A 22,763-nucleotide genomic window follows, 5' to 3' on the forward strand; every position below is an offset into this window, starting at 1 on the left:
AAATTGCTGCTTTTTTATGTTTAGTAATTTTTTGGTTTATTAGCTCGTTATTTGATTTTAATATTTCGATACGTTTTTTATCACCAATGAAATAAAACTTACAATAAAATACGTTTTTAACTTTAAATTTTTAACTTTTATTTTCATTCTATAAAACTACAGAATTTTAAAGGTTTTCATTACAAATACTTAAAACAAACCTACTGTTTGAAACTTTACATACTTAAATTTTACCTTTTCTTTTTATTAATAGATTTTGTCTTGATTTATTTTACATGTTACTTTTTTGATAATTTTGATCAATGATTTGTTCTTTAAGTACACTAACTACTTTTGAACACCACTTAATTCAAGTTTTATTTAATTAGTACTCTCATTTAGGTTTATATTTATCATAAGAATTCATACATTGAATTAAGATCTTCAAAATTTTTCTTCTTAAGTTAAAACTAGTTAGGTTGTTTAAGTAATTTTTTTTTGAAGGGTTGTTTCTTATTTGCTTAAAACTCTTCACTAATTTATTACAGAAAAACTTTTTTTTTAATATATAACCATCTGCTAGTTCTGATTATAATAATATTTATAAGATGATAGTAAGAAAAGTATCTTTAGTTTTATTGTCGATATATTTATTGAAACTTGCAATATTTTGTAAATACAAGCAGAAATGTTCTAGATTACAAACAACGAGGTGCTTAGAACAAAATAAGTAACTTATGCTTTTGAAATCAAATCTTAAAAAAGCTTTATAAGACACAAAAGTTACTTACTTAACAAAAAGCTTGTTAAGCTTTGTTTTGTTTAATACTGTATTGTAAATTAGTAGTAACTACTTAAGCTCCGAAAAAATAAGCGTTTAGCTTTTAAAACCAAAGAATTCTTCAGTTATTCTTCAGTTTATTTAAAATTTGAAGACAAATAGTTGTTTTTTATTTTTGCCTTTTGGTTTAATTGTCTCTTAAAGAACTGAGAGAACTCTTTAATATTAAAAATGCTTCTAAATAAAGCTTATTTCAAACTGAAGCTATCAATTAAGAGCTATCAGCTATTAGGCCTTCTACTTAGCAAAATATTTGCTTAACTACTTGGCCTACTAGTTCTCAACTACTGGACTACTAGTTCTCAACTACTTGGTCTACTAGTTGCTGAACTACTTGGCCTACTGTTTGCCCACTAGCTGTCCAACTACTTTGATTACTAGTTGCCCAACTTCTTGAGCTACTAATTGCAAAATTACTTGGACTACTACTTGACCAACTACTTAGACTACTAGTTGCCCAACTACTTGGATTACTAGCTGCCCAACTACTTGGCCTACTAGTCGACTAACTACTTTGCAACCAACTACTTGTCAACCAACTACTTGGCTTACTAGTTCTCTTATAGTTTTTACTATTAGGCCCACTAGTTACTTTTAAAAAATAAGTAACTAAAACAAATCCACAAATGATAGCAAACAAACAAGTATATATATTTGAACAAACATTCTTTCAGAAAAAGAAGTATCAACTAAAAAGAAGCAGTTATTTTATTATCATTTCATCACTATTCATCAAGTTTAACATGCTATATGCTGATTTTTTTTATATAAACAATCGAAGTACTTAAAGTACCGGAACTTTAAACAGAACAAGTGAGTTTAACATAATTATTTGTTGAAATTTTTAAAGTTTAAGACATCAACCTGTGACGCAACTTTATAAAAGACTCAGCAGATTATTAAGTTGACTTACGTTTACATATGTATCTCACAATTACGGTCGATCTCGACCAATTTGAATGTACCATCAGAAATCCACAACTCTCTGGAGCATTTTACAAAAATGTTCATGTTCGTGCGACAAGAAATACAAAGTTATGTTTTCTCAAACTTTCTTCTTCTTAAAAGGAATTAAACACTTAACAATTTTTCTTACAATCTTTAATATAAAGTTAAAAAAAAAAGAATTAATATATTGCAAAAAGAAACATTAAACTGTTTCTTTAGTATTTCACAATTTGCGACTTTTTTATTTAATACAAAAAGTACAAGTTTAATTATTTTAAATTGACATATTATTCTAAAACTGATCAAATAAAAACCGATTTTTTTTTCATGTAGTCTCGAACATATAATTAATATCTTTTTTATCAAAAAAAAAAGATAAATATTCAAAGTTGTGCATAGGCCCAACACTAGACCAACTATTAGGCCTGAACACTAACCTTAGCATGCCAAATTTTAGGTCGAATAGTAGGCCAATTAGTTGGGCAACTATTAGTCCAAATATTAGGCCTAGTATTAGGCCTATGCATAATTTTGAAAACTTATCAAAAGTATACAACTAAAATGTCACATTTTTTCAAATACTAATGAAAATGTTTGATTTGATTTTGCAATATATTAATTCTTTTTTTTAGTTTTATATTAGAGATTGTAAGAAAAATTATTAACTCTTTAATCACTTTTAGAAGAAGAAAGTTTGAGAAAACATAACTTTGTTATTTCTTGTCGCACGACGATCAAAATGTTTGTATTATTTTTCTAAGAGTCTTGACTTTTCGACAGTTCTTTCAAATCCCGAGATCGACCACATTAAGGAGAAGCATATTTAAACGTAAAATAACTCAAAAAACTACTGATTCTTTTAAAGAGTTGCGTGAAAGATTGATTTCTTAAATAAAAAAAACTCAACAAATGAACATGTACAGCTTAGGTGTTTTGTTTAAAGTTCCTATACTTGAAGTACTTTGGTGGTTAATATTAAAAAAATAAACAGCAACAACTTTTTGAACTTGATGATAGCGATGGAATGATAACAAAGGAATTGCTTACTTGTGGTTGATACTTACCTTTTTTTTCTTAAATAATGTTTGATTAGCTAATTACTCTCTATATCAATACTTGTTTGTTTGCTACCGTTTGTTGTTTTGTTTTAGTAATGTAAGAGTTGAAGTGTTTGAAAAGCAATTTAGGTTTTGAACTTATGCTGACTGCAAAAAAATAATAAAAAAAAAAGTTAATCTGATAGTTCATGTGAAAATTACATCTAAAGCAACTCTTACAGTTTAGAAAGTTTAGTACTACTATTCATTGGTAATTATCTGTTTATACTTGTCACATATTAAAAAAAAAAAAAAAATTGTGTTTGATTTTTATGTTTTAAAAAACTATTGCATAATTGACTGCATTTTTTATAATGGATGAATAGAATTTTTTTTTCGTAATACTTAACAGTTTTTTTTATTAAACCATGGTTTTAAAGTATGTTATACAGGTATAGTATGTATACAATAAAAATAGTTTGCTTTAATTTAAAACTTATAAAACTTTTTTAAAAAGATTTAAACTTTTTAGTTTGCTTAATAATCAATTTGAAACCCTAAAAAAAACTTTAACATAATTTTTTTTTAAAGAGTAAGACTATTAAAAAATTGATACAACTTACTTAAATAAAAATTGTAAAAATAACTTTGTAGGTTAAAATGAAAGTTCTAACAAGTTGTAAGTATCTTTTTAACTATTTTATTAAATTTTAACACGCTTATCTAAAACACATTTACAATTTTGTAAACTTTTTTAAACTTAAGTTTTTTTATCATAGTTAACTAATCTTCAACGTTTTATAGCACTATTTCATGTTTATAAAACAAAGTGAGGATGACCAGAAAGTGAAAATTGAAATTTTTTGCAGTTACTAACATAAAGAGAATCTAATGCACTTATATCCTACTTTGTTGGTGCTTAAAAAATATTAACATAGTATTTAGTAGTTCCACAGCAGTAAATAAAGTATTATTGAAACGCTCAATTTTTAAAACCTTTTAAAAAAGGCAAGTCGTATATAAACTATTCCACTGCACAAAAAATTACGTATAAGATTTGTTGAATATAAAGTTCAACTGATTATAAATCTATAAAAGCAATGAAAGATATTTACTACACACTGTTAAATATTTTTATTAATTAAAAGAGCACTAACTTTAAATCTATGCATGAAAATAAAACAAAAATATCATAACAAACTTTTGATGTTTTTACATCAGTTTTTGTTTTATGCAAGATTTGAGTATGTATATCTAAATAAAGTTTAACTCAAACTACTTTGAAAGAATGCAAAATATTTCAATGAAGTTTGATTAGCTCTTTTTTGTAGGTACTAAAATTTTAGGCAGATATTATGTGATCTAGTTTTGGCTATATACTCCCTTTCGCATTTTCTTTATTGCGTCTCTTACGCGTTTTTGACGTTGTACACGAGCTACGTGGGCAAGGAAGGCGGCATGCGTTTCTAATAGAAAAATTATCAGGATTAATTTCAAACTGTTACAATCAAAAAAATAAAATAAAAAGCTTTCAACCGTCTATGTATCTGTCGTCTTTTTTTGCCGCGTCGAGCCAGAAGCTGAGCAGGCGAGGAATTGGATTGATGTTTTTCACGATCTCTCTGACTGCGTTGGCAACTTGACCAGCACCTTTCAAAATATGAAGTCGGTGCAGTTATGAAAATGATAATTAAACATAGTTTACTTATGTGATAAATATTTTTAAAGACATCTGTTTAAAGCTGATAAAAAACGTTTATTAGAGTTTAAGTATTAATGTAATAATGGTTTAGATTCATGTTGTTATACTGTTTTAAATATATACAAACAAATAGGTAACGTTTAAACTAAATATTGCGTATTGTTCTATTTCTATTAACAATACTAAAACCAAACAAAAATATGTCTAAGATAAGAAGATTAGTCTTTTATTAAAATGTATTTAATGCGTTGAATACTGTGAAATATATATATTTTATTAAAATTAAATGATTTAAAACAAAACTTTTTATTCTTAACTATTTATTTTATTTGTTACGTATTTATAAACTTATAAAAGTTGTTATAAAAATTTTTCTAAAAAATCAAGTTTTTATTTTTTTAGGTTAAACTTAATAATAAAACTTTTGTTTAACTAGATATCGTTTATTGTATTTAAAAAAATGTATCGTTGAATTTTGAAATAACACGATCTCACTGCAAGATTAATTTTAATACTCTTATTATAAAAGAAAATCGAAAATTTTTTTAGGTTTCAAATAAGTACTATTTGTTTATAATTTGTTGTAACATATTTTAGCCTTATAAATACGACTAAACATATTATATTTAGTTTACTTTCAACAAATGATTTACTTGGAACAAAAGGAGTTGTTGTTACAGGCTCTTCAGTTGTTGGAGGAGTTGTGTCAACAGGTGCAGTTGTGTCACCATGTGTAGTTGTGTCAACAGGTGTAGGTGAATGGGTGATAGGCGTTGTAGTGACGAAAGGTCTTGTTTGGTTGTAGCCTGGTTGTTGGGCTACAAATATTTGATTATTAGTTGTATATTGTATTATTTAAAAGTTCTATACTTTTGAATAAGTTAAAAAAAGAAAAGAAAACATATTTAAAGCGTGAAAATTATTTTTTAATGTGCACTATAATTAATATAAAACATCAAAATTGTCTAAACACAAAAAATAAATGGTTTATGTTAGCAATAAGAGCTGCTAGCTACACAAGTATTCAAAATGTTAAAAACCATTTTTAGCTGAGTATTGTGTTTTGTAAATTGATATTATATAATTTATATTTTTAATAAAATAATTATTATTATTACCGACAGATAAACATTTATATATGTAAATACAAAAGCCTGAAAAAATTCATTAAAATAAAGTACACAAAAAAAAACAAAAATAAGTTGTATGCAAAGATTAGCAGTAACGTTTTTTTTTTTTTGGATTTTCATTTCATTAAAACAGTTATAAGAACTGTTAATATTTTGTCGCTTACTAAAATAAAGATTTAAATGAATTTACCTTCCTGTATCCAGTCGAAGAAATACCTCATATCAGTGTAAATTCCAGGGAAATTTTTATCTGCACAGCTTATACCTTGCGAAACGACACCGAACTCTACCCATGAGTTTCCTCTCAGACACAACAAGGCACCACCAGAGTCTCCCTGATCATTTAGTTTTTATCTACAACTTTAAGAACACAATAATAAACTTTAATAACAATTATCATTTCATTAAAGGTTTTAAACATCAAGCTTAGCTTATTACTACTTAAAATCTCAAGCATTTTTGTGAATGTTGATGTTTTATTATATATTTGTTACTGTTGTGCAACTTAATTCTAAGTTAAGTGTAACATATTTCAAATTGTCAACATATAACAGTAATATATATGCTGACAATGTCTGGGACATTGGGCTGTAAACGATTTGGCTGCGTCAATTTTTCGGACTTTACCGACAAACGGTCGCTTCGGTGCATATGCACATAATCACGCTTGGTTTAGATATCTACAGCGGTTTCTCGCGACTATGCCTGCCTTGTGAGTCCTAATCAGGACGAAACCGGTCGTATGTTGTCTCGGATACTGTTGTTGATAGTCGTGTGGTGAATTTTATTATTTATTATTGATAGCGTGTAGCATCCCTACTTTGTCGATGATGGCCGTAATAAATACTGGTTAAAACTTCATTAACAAAAACGTCACGAATAAAATCTTCAAAAAAATTAAAAAATAAAATTTAAGTTAGACTATAATACATTTAAATTTTACAACACGCTTGTTTGAGCTTTAGGTATCTATTTGAAAAAAAAAAACCAATGTAATATAGTAAATAAAACATAACTTGATTTTAAGAGTCCAATTTTTTTAACCAGTTTAATAATCTCAATATTAGAAGTTTGATTATTAACTAAACTTTTGCAAATCTAAATCGTTTGCTAACAATGAACGATGCAACTTTTTTGTCTCAACAAAATGTTTAAACTTTATTTCAACCACCTGACAAGCGTCTACTCCTCCGTTTTTGGTATCTCCGGCGCAGAATGTTCCGTCGGGAATATTATAATCACCTTCCAGATATTGGGATTGACACTTTTCAAAGTTGGCTATTGGGGTTCTCACTTGATGTAAGACTTCGGGGAAGGGTCCGTCACTGACTGTTAAGATGTTTTGATATAAAACTTTTAAAATAAACTCTACTCTACTCTAATGCATAATTTGCTCTGCTTTTTTATAATCATAACATAATTTTATATAATCTTTCATATATATACTAACGTGACAGGAACGTATACACTAAAAAGAAGGATTCAGGTTTGAAAAATACTTACAGTCGTTCAAAAATTTTAAGGTTAATATGAATAGAAATATGTTTTGCAGTAAACTAAATCAATAACAAAAATAACTTACAAAATGCACCCCATCCCACGGCGAGACAGGTTTCACCGACCTTCAGTTCATCATCCGGTGAAGGAATGCAGACGGGCCTGATCGCTTCGGTGAAGTTGATCGGAGCAGAAGTTTGCAGCAAGGCGATGTCAGAGAACGAGTTCGAGCTATAGTATAAGTCTTTTTTTTGATTTGTTGTTCAAAGGTCTTTCAAAGTATATAAAGTACGGTGTAAAATAAAATCTAACGAAGCATAAGTTTATGTATGTTGGTTAAACTTTTACTAAAAAATTTTTGAAATTAGTTTGATGCTATATAAAAATACAAGCAAACTAACGCTGCTCGATCAAATCAACAAACATACGTAGCTGCAAATACTAAATTTTAAAAACAAACAAGTCATAATCTGGATGGATTATTATTCTTGAGAAGTTTACTCTGTTTGAAAGGTCATTTAAGTCATTAGTTCCAAGGTATCCCCAAACTGATCTGAAAAGTTTTGTAAGTTTTAAGATTTGACGAAATCATTAAATAATGTATTATTATTAGTAAAAAAGCTATAACGAACTTTTTACTAAACTGTTTATAAGCTGGTACTTAATGAAAACACTGAAAGTTCTTGGAAACATTAAATAATACTTACTTACTAAAATAGTTAACATTAATAAAAATGATAAAGATACTTACTCGGCAGATGGTGAACGGAAACAGTGAGCGGCAGTAACAAGAAAGTTCTCGTTGATTATATTGGCACCGCAGAACTGACCTTCTACATTGAACAGAGGCACTGTCCATGGGTAAGAGTTGTTGATGGCTCTGTTGCCTCCTACTATTCTGTAGTCCTGTTTGTTCGGAAAGACTGTTACTATAGATTTAACTAGTTATAGTTATTTTTAGTGAACAACTGAAGTTAGTTATTTCTTATTGCCTACTGTAAGACGTTTAAAATACGTATAAGTCTATCATTAAAAATTTTAAAGTTTTCAATATTTAGAATACCAAGTTATTAGTTCAAGAATTAGTTTTATTAAAGCTAACTTATATGTCTTAGATTTTTATTGATCGTAGATAAAAAAAAATGTTTTACCACTATAAAAACTTTATTGATTTAGATTAAGACAATAAAAGATATGTTTAGTTTTGCTAAAAACTATTTTTTTTGATTGGAGTCAGCTTTTAACAAAAAAGTTGTTTTAAAAATATTTTACTTTTAATAATGTAAAAAAGTTACAAATAAAATAATATACCTAAGCAATTAAAACAGCATAGGATTAATTTAAGAATCGGTAAACTGCAGCCAGCCAAGCAAAAACTTTTTGCCTGCAATGTGATATTTAACTAAAAAAACAACTTATGCAGAAGAAGAAAGTTTAACCAAACTTTATCATAAAAGCTTAAAACATGTTTTTTTAATCTAAAGTAAACTTTTTGAAAATACTAGGGCCAACGAAAGCCCTTTTACTTTTAATCTCGCAGGTGTAGTAAATTTAACCCGTTTTGATAATTTTGGCTTAAATATTGGTCGATAGCTAGGTAATCAAATATTCTGAGATTAAGATTTTTTACTTTTTGTTATGAAACGTAACAATGTTCCAGTATCACTACTTCACAATACTGTAAACGTAATTTTGTGATGTATTGGCATGTTTTTAAATTAAATTTATCTGTACAAAGATAATATTTCCGTAATTTAAGTAAAAAAAAAGTTTCAACTTACTTAGAAAAAAATAAACAGTAAAAGCAAACACACATAGAATATAAAACGTACCTATCTTAATCACAAAATATTCTCGGTAAAAAAAAACTGCACCAACTACTTCAAACACTAATGCTCATTTTAGAACATTTATTTAAAAATAAACATTTGGAAAGAAATATATTTAAGAATTTTTTATTGCATAATTCAAGATTCAATCTTGTTTGAAAATATTATTCAGAACATTTCAGTTTTATGATATTTATTTCAAGCAAAGAAAACCAAAAATAGAAAACTCACCCAAGTAAATTGAACAGCGTTTTCGTTTTTACCGCATTCTCCGTACGTTGATGAGGAATGAGCTACAAAAATTGGTATTTACATTTATGTTATTTCTAATTGCAAACAAGCCACTCACCGCACTCAACCTCATCACTGTTATCGTTGGGGCAGTTGACAGTTCCGTCACATTGGTTGGAAGTTGGAATGCACGCGCCGTCCCAGCACCTGAAACTGTCCTCATCGCAACCTGTTCGCGTTTGACACGTGATTTAGAGAAATAAAAAACGTTACATTTATTAGGACATAGATAAAGACTTTGAAAAACTTTTTTAAAGTTTGCACTTGTTTGTAATATGTTTTAATAAGAACTATAAAATCATGAGTAGTAATTTCTACAATACAAAAATTATAAACGCATAGAAAATAGTTAAATTTTTCAAGCTTTCTTGACTTAACAAAATTTAACACTAGACAAGAAAGATTATTTTCACAAAAGCTGAAAACAACCTTCAACAAACTGCCATGTGATGTTGAAACCCATGTAGTTCACCGATATGTCGGAAATAAACTGAAATCTGACCTCTTCGTCCGTTGAAAAGTTTCGGGGCTGGTGGTTGCTGCAAAACGGGTGGCCAGAGTACTGGAATTGTTATTTGCTTTAGTTTTTTTTTATTGTTTGTTAACCGACAAAAAAATTGCTCAAAATATTTGGTCGAAATACCTGGTGAATGGACGAACCCTTTAGTTATAGAGTCGTACACTACTTGGATACAGTTTAACGTCGTTGTAAAGGGCTATTTAAACAAATAAAAATATCTTAAACTTACTATTTCATCTCCAATTGTAATGTTCAAGTAGTCGAATCCGCAAGAAGAGCTGAATTCTAGTTCGAAGGCGTGGAAAAACACTTCGAGAACCTGTAGTAATATACATTCATACAGTGTATTTTAAGACTATAGTATATGTTAAAATGTTGAAGATATTAAATTCATAAAATGTTTAGTTTTAACTACTTAAAACTTTCGAATAAGTGTTCATTGTTTTAGAAACTAATTTTCTAATTTAATTAAAAGTAAATAAATCAAAAACAGTTTTTTATAGCTGTTCTTGTCTGCTTTACAAAATTTATAAAACAAAAAAGTTATTTAAGTAGCTATAAAAAGCTTCCAATATAAATAAAAATTTGTTTTTTTAAATTAGTAGTTCATAAAAAAGAAAGAAAAAAACTAATAATTTACAGGTATTCATTCAGATATAAAAAAAATCAATTAAGACTAAAATAACAATGAGAAGTTATAAGAGTTTGTTTTGGATACATAGCAAAACTAAAACTGAAAATCTTACTTTTCCGGGTCGGGGCTTAATCACTTTGATGCAGTTGGATGAACTATCGTACGAGTTTGGAAAGTTTGGTGATGTAATAGAACCTGATGACTGGTTGAAAATTTCAAAGGATTCGTTGCATATATCATCTAGTAAAAAATGCTAGTCTTAAACCTTAAATTGTACTTAAAATAAGTATTAAATAATATATATTTTTTGGTCTAGTAGATAAATATATTTTAAAAGTATTAAATAAGCTTTTTAACATTTAGTTCTGCCGCTTTAATCTATTAGTTTGAAATTATGTACTTTGTTGTCCAAATATTTTTTTGATATACAGCAATAAAACTATGCTTAGATATTCAAACATTTACGTAAGCAAAAGTGAAGTTTGAAAGTAATTGAAAAGCTTTAAGCCTAATTGAATAACTAAAAATTTTGTTGTTTGTTGTTTTAAAACAAAAATGCAAACTCACAAAACTCCGTCGAATCTGAAAAATTAAACATTTTGAGTCATATACACTGATTAATCCATATCTAACAAAAATAAGTTATAAATCATATTAAGTATACAAACATAAGACCTTAGAATATTTAAATTTGAAAAAGGTTAGTTTGTTAGTAAAAATGTTGACGTTTTACAAACAATAACACTTTACTTATCTTGAAATTCAGTTTACCTACATGTTAGTTTATAAATTTTTTTCAAGCAGTTTGTAATAACAACTATGAAAGGTTGATGTGAAAAGTTTTTTTTTTTTTTCTTCGCTATTTTATGAAAACTTAAACTGTATTTTTATCTAAATTTACTTGTTGTATGAAGTATCTTTTATATGATTAACTGATAAAAATTAAATGAGTTTATATAATTTTTTATTAGTAAACTTAAGGAACTTAATTTATAATTGTGCCTAACTGTACTTTAAAAAAAGCTATGTCTTTCAAAATACTAGTATTTTTTGAAGATATTTGAAGTATAAAAGCTTTTAAACTTCATAAACTTTGTACTTTAAATTTTCTGGCACACTGTTTATCAGAAATTAAAAAAGTATGAAACTTAGTTTAAGCTGCAAGGTATAAAAACAAACAGTTCTTTAATAGAGCCATTTCCACTGCAGAAGGTCCTTGGACCAAACTTTTTGAGTGTTTTTTGTCGTCCAATAAAAAGTATACATTTTGTGATTTATATTTCAAACAGCTTTAAATAAACAACAAAGAAAACCAACTGAGACATCTTGACGAGTTAGTGTCGTATCCGAACTCGCAGATGCACGTGAACCCGCCGTTGAAGTTTATGCATTCCGACGGCGCCTCGCCACAAATTTCAGGAAATTCGCACTCGTCCAAGTCTGAAACATTTATTGAATAATTTCATATCATAAAAGTTTTGCCGAGTTTCATGTTTAGAAATTTAATGAGCTTTGCGTACCAATGCATGCAGATTGAGCGGTTCCGTCGTTGACGTACCCTTCGTCGCATTCGCAATAATAAGAATCGAACGTGTCCACGCACCGTGAGTTTTCGGTGCAGTTGTTCGAGCTGACGTCTTCGCACTCGTTCACTGGAAATACAACGCTTTGTAAAATTTATTCGATTTAGATTTATATTTAACTGTTTAATAAAAACGGACAGCTTTTTTAAAATTCATTTTCACGCTATTACTAAAAACTATTGAAACGATAAAATTGTATGTGGCTTGTTTTAATGCTTAATTTAAACTTGACATTAGGTTTCGTAAATAGTTTTTTGTAAATTTTTATATAAATGGAAAACTTTGACAAATATTTAAACTAACATTATGTTTAAAATATTTTTTTGTAAAATTAAGTTTTTCAGTTTTGTAATTTTAAACTTACCAACAGCATCCATGGCATCTGAAAAAAAAAATATGTAAGCAATAAAAAATTTTAATTCAAAAAATATTGAGTATGTTTAAATATATCTGTAAAATTCAAAAAATAAAATCCTTATAAATTTAGAACATAACTATATAATTATAAAAAATTTAACTTAAAGATGTGAACTACACGCAGTTCAGTTACGTCGCTTACCTTGAATCCAAACTGAGCTTTGCAAGCTTTCAAATTCGGTGGGCTGGCCTTCGCCGCAATCCAGGTTTGAGCTGATGAGTCCGAACTGCACCCATGAACCGTCCAAGTGACACAACAGGGGACCACCGACATCGAACTAAACGTTTTTTTTTACTTTTAGTATGTGAAATTAAACATGTAAGTGTAAACTTAATATCGTAGAAAACTTTTACTTTCATAAAAAACTCCCCGAATTATATTTTAATTTGTTTTTAGTTTTTATTTTTTAATTAAAGTACAAAAACTTAAGTTAAAATTTTTTTTAAATAAATTTTATAGGTGTAATCTGTTCACATAGTGAAAAAATTTTTGAATATTTAAAACTTACATCGCACACTCCACGGCTTCCGTTCCTTCCAACTTCGGAGCCACCAGCGCAGATCTTCGAGTCAGAGACGTTACACTTCTCATTGTCAAGTATTGGCAGTCTGACTTGGTAGAGGTCGTTGCTTCCTTGCGGTTCATCAAATGCTGACAAAAGTACAACAATGAACAGACATATTTTTTTAAATTTAATGATTTTTCTCGGATGTCCATTAATTTACAAGTTTCTACACGAGTACATTAAAAAAAAATTCTACAAATTTTTGTCCCTTTTACAATTGAATATTAGTTGTAGAAAGGGTTTGTTTTGAGAAACAATTGTTTTAAAGTGTACTTTACGAAATTCGAAAAAGCTAAAATACAGAATAAATATAACTATGTAAGGCCAACTAATTAAAATTAACAAATTAAAGTTAAGTATCTGTGTTAATTACTTCAGGTTATTAGTTAAAATAATTCAGTTTAAAAGAGTCTTACTGAAGTCTTTTTTTTATGTATTTTGAGGAATTAATTATATACAATAAAATGAAAAAGTATTATCAACATTTTTGTTTTACATATTGTACATATGTGCTATTTTTGCAGATTTTATTATAACGTTAAACTTATACGATGTTATACTCAAAGTTTTTAGAGGTCTAACTTTTACCAAGCATTAATATCAGTAAACGCTATTACTGCGCAAGTTTCAAGAATTTTTTCGAAAATACCCACCAAACTGTGCGTTTTTTGTGTAGATTTTTTTTGCTTCAAATAAATGATCTTTTTGTTTTAAAGCTATACGTTTTTTACTTTTGTTGTTCAAAGTTACAGAATTGTTTTAATATATCTTCAAAAGTGAAACAAGCAGCTTTAATAAACATGCAAAAGAGGCAAACTTCCTTAAATACTTAGGTTATTTCTACAGAAAATTTTTTATGCATAGCTTTTTTGTTATCTGAAAAACGAACCTAAAACGAAATTCGTAGGACTTTTAAAGTAACAAAATTATTTTTATCATATTAAAATTGTTTCTGTGCTAAAAGTATTAAGAAGTTTAAACTGCATATGCTTTTTTTTCTTGAAAACTATCATACACTTAAGTATTACATGTTAGTCCCCATCCAGTAGCAATACATTGTTGATTTTTATCGAAAGAGCTAGCTGGTGATGGCAAGCACACAGGGCTGACACGGTCATTGAATTCAATCTTTTCATTAACATACAACAAGGCAAAAACTGGTTCAGACTCTCTGTGAATTAATAATATTAGATTCAGTTTAATATAACAAGTTTTTGTTGTCGAAAATTTATGTTCACAGTTTCTTTAAGTTCTGAAATTTATTAGCTTTTTTATCCATGTGTTAAGGTTTAATGAAGAGGGTAGGTTTTAATTAAGCCACTTAAGTTTTAAAATTTTTAAGTATTTATTATTTCATTTTTTATTATTTTAGTTTTAATATTCAAAAACTTAAAAGATGGCATTATCAATAGTGAATCTTTAATTAATAACTCTCAATTGAAGTTTAACTCAAAACTAACGGATAGAATATTGAGTCAGAAAAAGTTATGTTTGACCCTCTTCTGCGATCAGATGAACCAATTCTTCCTTCAATCGAACTAGAAAATTTACAACTCATTAAAACAAAAGTCTTCCTTACGCTTAAGATACCATTAATATAGACAAGTTACTAAGAAGTTGTTTCAATCGAACTAGAAAAATGTTTGTTAATAAAAACTAAAAAAAAAAATTATAATTTTTTATTACACTAAAATAAAATTAAATATAGTTAATTTTTTCAGCAACCGTTTAGTAATTTTAGTTAAACAAATTTCAAGTTTTAACGGTAAAAATGGTTAAATAAACAAAAAATAAAAAAACTATACCCGAATAAACTATCACATAATTTACCTCAAACTTCGATTTTGTACACAATCAGCGGCAGTAAGTACAAAGTTCTCGCTAATAATAGTTCCACTGCAGTTAAAAACTTCCGATAAAAATAACGATACCGACCATGGGTATGAGTTGTTGCTAGCTCTGTTTCCACCGATTATTCTGTTGTTCTGAACAGTTTTTCAAATTAATAAATAGAGATTAAAATGAGTTTTTTTTTGCTTTTAAAATTTTCAAGTAAGCTTCTTGACTTTTTTAATTAAATTTATAGTAGAAGTAACATTTTTAAAAGCTATGTTTAAAAGTGTAATGTTTATACAACTTTTATATGTTTATAAACTTTCTAAAACTAGAACTACTAATTTATATCTAAGATATACTTAAGAAGACCTTTAGTTTACAGCAGTTTAAATACTTTATCAAAAACCTTATCAAAAGAAGCATTTAGAAATTCATTTAAATTTTATTTACAAGTATAAATTTTTTATTTTTACATCCAAATAGTGCCTGCTTTTTGAACTAGCTATCTTATAAAATAACTAGAAAAATAAAAAGTTTTCTATTTCGTATTAAAGTTCTTCTTTGAGATATGTTTCGAATAGCGATTATGTTTCAATTTTTATTTATAGCTTACCCATGTAAACTCTATTGGGTTTTGGTTTTTTCCACATTCTCCATAAAATTCAGGTTCGTTAGCTGTGAGATATTTAGATGCTAAAAATTAAGTAAACTCTTTATATTTCAACTCACATTTTGAATATATAGAAAGTAAATCAACAAAAAAAAAAAATTAAAACACAATAGTTTTACTTTTTTGTGTGTTATGTTTTAAATGTTTATCAAGTTTTGGCTTAAGTTATATTGCAAGAAACTAACAGCATTCAATTTCATCCGACTTGTCAGTGCAATCATAATTTCCATCACATTTCAAGTCGTTACTAATGCATTCTCCGTTCCAACAACTAAACTGCCCTTCCTCACAACCTTTTGTTTTTGTTTTATATTAAAAATTGCATATTAACTTTCAATTTTTTACGGCAACAATAAATATTTTGTTCTCTGAGTTATTTTACTAGTTTGTTTGATATTAGTTTATACAAATAAATGCATAAAGCAAAATGTTTGTCTTTGAAAGGGTGAAGTTTTCAACATGAAATTAAAAACATGGTTAAAAATTCTTAAAAAAAAAACTATGTTATTCACTGTTTAGAAAATAAAGTAATGAGAAAATCTTATAAACAGTTCTTAAATTAAAAATCTATAAATATAATCTAAAAACTTAGCAGAACTAGCAAGTTTGATTACGTTTGTTAAAAGACTAAATGGCTTTTTTAGTCTTATCAGAAACAAAAAGCATTTTAAATCTAACCATCGGTAAAGCTCCAAAAAAGTCTAAATCCCTGGTAATTTATTACAGAATCAGAAACAAATTGAATAGTGACACTTTTGTCCGTTGTAAAGTTTCGTGGGTAAAACTGAGTGCAGAAACTTGATCCAGTGTACTGTTTGTATTAATTGAAAAAAAATTAATTGTAAATAATTATTAGAAAACTAAAAAAACTTTACAAGTTTGAAAGATTACGAAAAAACTTATATACAAACACGCGTGTTTTTGTATAGATTAAAGAAAATTTTTTTTTGTTTTAATTTTACTTAATATGCGTAATGATTTTAGCATTAAAACTACAAACCACTTCATCACCGACAAGTATAAGAACGTAGTCGTAGTTGCAAGTTTTGACGTCTTCGTTGTAGTAGTCAAGCTCAATATCAAAAGACAAAAAGTCTATGTTTAACACCTAGAGTGAAAAGAAACGTGTTTTAATAACTTTACATGGAGCTTAAGTTTATTAAATTGTTTTAAAATCGCCTTTTACCGATAAATATACTTAATTAGATATAAAACTTTTTCTTAAAAAAAAAACAGTATCTTGATTTCCAAAGTTTTTTTTTTAGTTTTAATATTATGTCTAACATTATTTAGTTTTAATATTAACTATCGACTCTATTTTCCTTAAAATAAATGTTTTACTATTTATATAGATCATAATCTTAATATCTAAATGTTTGTTCATGGAAAGTTTAATCAAGCTTGTGCAACGTTTCAAAAAGCACTTTAAATTGAAAAAAAAACTTTTGTATGAAAACTTACCTTTCCAGGTGGAGGAGCGGGAATGGTTTTGTTGCAGTTGTTTGAAGATGTGTAGGAACCCGGGTAGTTTGGCGTTTGAATGAACCCGTTCTCACTCTGGACTTCTTCGTCTTCACATATATCTAAAGTAGGCGATCGAAATTTTGTGTTAAAGTTAAAACTTGTTCTTGAGTTTAACTTACTTAAGCATTTAGTAGAATTTGACATCATCACAGCTATTTTTTAAAGCTCAAATTCTATTTCTTATTTTAACTAAACTGAAATCATTAAACTTTCAAATAGTTTTACAAGAATTTTGGTTTAGTTTAAATTTCATTATAAAATATGCAAAATCTAAATTTTTTAGAAAACATGATTTACAATGTATACGCTGGCATAAGAAGATCGAATTTGTGCTTTTAGTCTTTATTATAAAACTTTAAAGTTTGTTCGCAAAATATCAGAATAAGTTATACATTTATCATAAAAGGAATGAAAAATAAATGAAAAAACTTAAATAGTTTTTCTACTCACCAACTGTAAGTCCATTGTACAATCTTCTATTAGTGAACTGACCTGTTTTGTATTCAAATTTTATCAGTCGAAATTTAATTAATGTTTAGCTTGATGTTATTAAATAACACTTTGTCAAAGAAAATGTTTTAAGTTTATTTTTTGATTATTCACTTAAGTTATTAAATAACAGCTAAACTCATGGCTAGTTAAAATTCATAGTATCATAAACTGGAACACTGCCAAAATACAAACAAATTTTGCATTTTTGGTTAAAATTAATAAATCATAGCAGCAAAATATTTATTATAACCGAAAGTATATGTTTAAATTTATACTTTACTTAATACTATTGCCACAAACTTTCTCTGATCCAATCAGCGAAAACTTGTACGTCGAGGTAATTTCCCAAATCTTCGCCTTTCACACACGCCCCATCCCTGTCTGCCATACCTACTTGCACCCACGAATCGTCCACAAGACACATGAGGGGTGCGCCTGCGTCTCCCTTGAGTTGTTTATTTGTATATATATTTTTTCTTTTTGATTTTTAGTTATTTAAATTTTAAGTTTCAAGGCTTTTTGATTTCTGTTGTTTAATTTAAAGTTACCTTTTCGTAAAAAGGTAAATCTTGAAGTTTTTCTTAAAGCGTATAATAAATATTGAATTGGAAAAAAAAACGTCATGTTTTTATTATTTTTTGTTTATTTGAGTTTATAACTTTGTTTTAAATTATTAAACTTTTTTATATCTTTTGAAAGTTGCGAGATTGAATTGATTTTAATAAAAACTTACTTACACTGTGCAACGTTTCAATTTATCTACCACTTATCAAATAAAGATAAACTATAAAACCCTGCAAGCATCCGGGTAAGTTGTAGACTCGTCAACTACAGACGAGTGACCGGCGCAAATGTGCACATCAGTGTCAAAATTCGTCTGTCCTTCGCAGTCTACGTCACTGTTCAGTGGAACCCTGATTTGGTATGGCCTCGATGGTTGGTCCAGAATTTCTCTGAAGTCTGTGAAATAAAAAAAAGTTTGATTTAGAGTTTATAAATTTGTTTTGGTCGTTTCAAATAGTATTTGTTAGCTTAGAAAACTAACTAAATTATGCATAGTAAATTAATATGTAAATGAAGAATGTTTTTACAGTCTCTCTATTGTTTTATATCGAAACTTTTTATTCTTTATTGTTACTTAAAAAATGTGGTTGTCAACGGTTCAGTAATTTTGAAACGTGATATCTATAGAAAGTGCTATTGTTCGAAAAAGTATTTAGAATTCTTTTTTTATAAAGTTTAATTCATTTATACCATAGATCTTTTTGTTCATTCAAATTATATTTATATTTTTAAATCTGAAACATATTTTCGTTCTATTAATTTGTATAATTACGTTGTATAACGTTAAGATTACGAAGTTTCTCTTAATTTTCTAACGTTAAACATTAAACAACATAGTGTATACTAGTATGTTTACTTCTTTTTCATCTTAGAAAATTTGTTTAATTTTGTTTATGAAAATAGACAAAACGTTTTCCTTTAAATATTATAGTTTTCTACTAACCAGTGAAACCAAAACCAGCTACGATGCAAATTCTATTTGTTGGCTCTATAGGGGTTTCAGGTATGCAAATTGGCCGAGTAAAATTATCAAGTTGAATATCAGTTTCTGTACGAAGAAGGGCCATTCTGTTGCTTTTAAACAAAAAATATTTATAAATTTAAATAATAAACTAATTTTATTTCATAAAAAATTAAAGGAAACTGTTAACAAACCCTTCGTGGAAAATGAAACGATCAAAACTAGTTTCTTTGTTTCCAATTCTTGCAAAAAGTCTGTAATGAATGCGTATGTTTAATGAAAAAGTTAATACTAAGACAAACCATAGTATTTTAATCAAGACTCTAAAACTATTATTTTGGTTAAAATATCGAAAATGTTTCAATTAAATAATGGTTACCCCTAACCTTCAAAAAAATATGATGCATAATAAAGTTTTTAAAATAGTATTTTTTATTCGTAAACTATCTTTATAACACTTTAATTGTAATTTTTAACATACAAACAAGCATTAAGAAACTATAGTGATTTAAAAGTAAATGATCTCAAAATGTTACAACATGAAACATACAATTTAGTTCTATAATCTAAATAAATTAATTAAATATGTTCTTAATAGTTTTTAGTATGCTTGCCTAACGTATTTAAACTATTGTGTAGTTTGAAAATAACACCATTGTAATCCTATTAGTAGTATAACTAAGACGTTGGTTTTAGTTTAGATCAGCTACAATTCAGCTTTAAATAATAAGCTTCACGGTTTGTATCTCAGTATCTAAAAAGACTTTAATAGATAAGTTATGTGTTTAAAAAAATTTTAATCATTTAAGTCTTTATTATTTTAAGTCTTTATTTTAAAAGTATTAAAGATGTTCGCAATTAGCTAATAAAATTTAAAAAAAGATTAGGAACAAACTGTAAACATTTCACTCTATAGTAAAGCATCATTTCAATAAAAACATAAAAAGTTTTAAAACAAACTAACAGATTTTATTTAGTAAAAAAAAACTCACCCATCAGCGCGAGCGCAGCTGTTGGTAGTCAAAATGAAACTCTTGCTGATGATGGTTCCAGTACACTTCAGTTCATTTGAACCATCGAACAACTGTACCACTGACGGCCACGAGCCATCTGCGCTTTCGTCACCCCCAACTATCCTGTTGTACTCCTGTGCAGAAATTTTATACGAAATGAGAAAAAAGGTCTTAAACGGTGAAAATTATTGTTCAAAATATCTTTTTTTTTTACTTTTTAAGGGCAGAATGTTTTTTAGAGTTTACTTAAGTTTATGGATAGAGTAAACTTTTATTTGATTATATACTTCTGTACAGTTTTTTATTTAAATTATTAAAAAGTGACTATTGCTGAACATTTAGTTAATAACCTTGATTGTGCTAGTAATTATAATTTAAAAAGATTTAAAATTGTTAAAATTTGTTTATGTAATATTAAATTATTTCACATTTGGGATTTAATTAAACTTTAAGCTATTTGTATTTTGTTAAGAACACCTAAGTTGTTTAAACATAAAGATTTTGATTATACTGTTTCGTTGTTTTCTTAAATTGTTTTATAAGTTGTTGGCTTTGTTTTATTATTATTTTTAGTTGCATTGTAATTAGAAGTACTTATGTATTGTTGATTACTCTTTGTTTTATTATTATTAATTACGTTGATTGCATTTTGACTATATAAGTTAGATTTGAAATTTTATTTTTATTGCTTAGTATACAACTGACGAAAGAAATATGAAACACATTTTGTTCTGAAAAATTTAGTTTTACTTAATTGTTTGAAAGAATTTATTTTAGTGTCAAATAATGTTTTATTATTAAAAGTACTTATTACACAACTTTTATCATCATTGAAGGTGTTTAGTGTTCTTTATGGTCGTTAACAACTTTTGATTGAAAATTTCAAACTAATAACTACTTAAGTTGTTTATTTTAAGCAATTAGTCGATAATTACAAACCCAATTCCACTCGGGGGCGACATCAGTTTTTCCGCATTGCTCAAAATCACCCTCTTCGTCGGCTTGGTGAGCTGTGTTTAGTTTCAAACTTAAAATTTGTAACTTACAACCACATAGTTGCAATGTAAACATTAATATTTTATTTACAAAGTTTATGTAATATTTCTTTTTTTGCTCAATAAAAAAAATTCTTTAAAGAAAACTGCAAATTCTAACCGCATTGAATTTCGTCACTCTGATCTGAGCAGTCGACAATTCCGTTGCATTGCTGGTTGGCTGATACACACTCCCCGTTCCAGCATCGGAAGTTTACCGAATCATTCCAACATGGTTCTGTAAAATGTTTTTCATTAAAGTCAAAAAAAAACTTATAAATAAGTGTTTAAGTTATTTATTTACCTAAAAGTTTTTTAACATAAAACTTCGTTGAAAACGTAAATAAAAGAGTATGTTATACAAATTAAGTCTTTGAATTATAATTTATTTTCTGATTTAAAATATAAATCTAGAATGTACAATAAAAATAATTAAAACAATCTGCTGTTATTCTTATAAAAACTAAAACGTTACCATCAATAGCGGTCCACAAAATTCTAAACCCCGGCGTTCCAAAGAAAATGTCGGAGACAAACACAAACGTGACATTTTCTCTGGTTGAAAAATCAACTGGAGGTCTATCTCCGCAAAAATTTTCCCCAAACTAAACAAATGTTTCAGTTAATTAAGTCGTCAGTTTTAATTATATTTCTAAATATGTTTTCAGTTGTTTAAAATACTTAACACTGCTTTTTTCAGAGTGTGAGAAAATATAAAGTATGAAACATATAGTACAAGTAAAAAGTTATTTTTGTCTTTTTAAGAACCATCAACCAAAAATCTATACGTTTTGTTATTTTTCGTACAATTTAAAATATTTATCAACAAAGCGACCAAAATATATAGATTAACCTGTTTTCCACCGATAAACACTTGAAGGTAGTCCACCTCGCAGTTTCTAGAGTTTTCCAAATTAAAGTCATCAAAAACAAACTGAACGGTCTATTTAATTATTTGATGTATTTTTTTTTACTTTTTATTAAAATTTTTTTTTTTTTGCTATGATTCCTTTCAATTTAAAAACTTATAGGATGTTAAGGTGATGGAGAAACAAACACTGAATTTATACTTTGAGATTTATAAAAAAAGTTATGCAAAAAACTTTTACTTGTCTTTCACGAGAAAAGAATGTAATTCGGCAGTCTTGGTTATTAGGATAAACTCCTGATTCGTAATTAGGTGAGAGGATATCTCCTTCTGTACTTTCGGTGTTAATTGCTGCACCATCATCACACATGTACACAACTGAATGGTTATTTAATACTTAGTATTTTTTAACTGACAAGATATATACATATTCTAGTTATATTTAAAAAATTGAAAATTTGTTTAAAAGTTTATTAAAAAATCTTTTATTTTATGTTGATCACACAGTCTTGTTTTAAAATATATTGATAAACTTTATAGTCGAAAAAATTACCTTATGTATAGCTAAAATTGTATTTAGTTTTAAAAATTTCATAAGTAAATAAATTTGAAAAATTTAAATTAAATTGAATATTCGTTTTATTTGATAAAGAACTAAAACTAGAGTATAAATAAGTTTATATATTTTTTAAAGGTCTTACCATCTCTTTGGCCTTTAATTTCCACAGTATTTGCCAAAATGGCCAATAAGACATAAAATTTAAACATGTCTGTTTGTTCTATCTAAAAATGGTCTTAACTTAGTCTTTTTGGTTTAATTAATAACA

The 22,763-nt window shown here is 27.3% G+C and overlaps 1 protein-coding gene across 1 annotated transcript; it reads right to left on the reverse strand.

The window, feature by feature from the left end:
• Positions 1–3,925: 3,925 nt before the first annotated feature.
• LOC145845884 (uncharacterized) lies at positions 3,926–22,763 on the reverse strand. Its single transcript, XM_082952904.1, has 39 exons — positions 22,638–22,763; positions 22,178–22,314; positions 21,922–22,011; positions 21,544–21,673; positions 21,190–21,306; positions 20,974–21,044; positions 20,014–20,168; positions 19,216–19,275; positions 19,004–19,134; positions 18,290–18,456; positions 17,797–17,941; positions 17,455–17,496; positions 16,942–17,063; positions 16,481–16,588; positions 16,159–16,291; positions 15,666–15,773; positions 15,424–15,485; positions 14,805–14,959; positions 14,435–14,512; positions 14,003–14,145; positions 12,918–13,060; positions 12,551–12,686; positions 12,356–12,373; positions 11,929–12,060; positions 11,726–11,848; positions 10,976–10,990; positions 10,521–10,648; positions 10,004–10,093; positions 9,684–9,816; positions 9,313–9,423; positions 9,195–9,256; positions 7,886–8,040; positions 7,595–7,687; positions 7,220–7,365; positions 6,809–6,966; positions 5,828–5,972; positions 5,161–5,325; positions 4,342–4,455; positions 3,926–4,271 (listed from the first exon to the last, which is right to left on the reverse strand). Exons 1-39 carry the CDS (start codon positions 22,702–22,704, stop codon positions 4,168–4,170), a joined length of 4,392 nt encoding a protein of 1,463 aa, XP_082809030.1. The 5' UTR covers positions 22,705–22,763; the 3' UTR covers positions 3,926–4,167.

The sequence above is a fragment of the Thalia democratica genome, chromosome 1 (assembly GCF_965202585.1).
Source record: "Thalia democratica chromosome 1, ktThaDemo2.hap1.1, whole genome shotgun sequence".
Taxonomy (NCBI): domain Eukaryota; kingdom Metazoa; phylum Chordata; class Thaliacea; order Salpida; family Salpidae; genus Thalia; species Thalia democratica.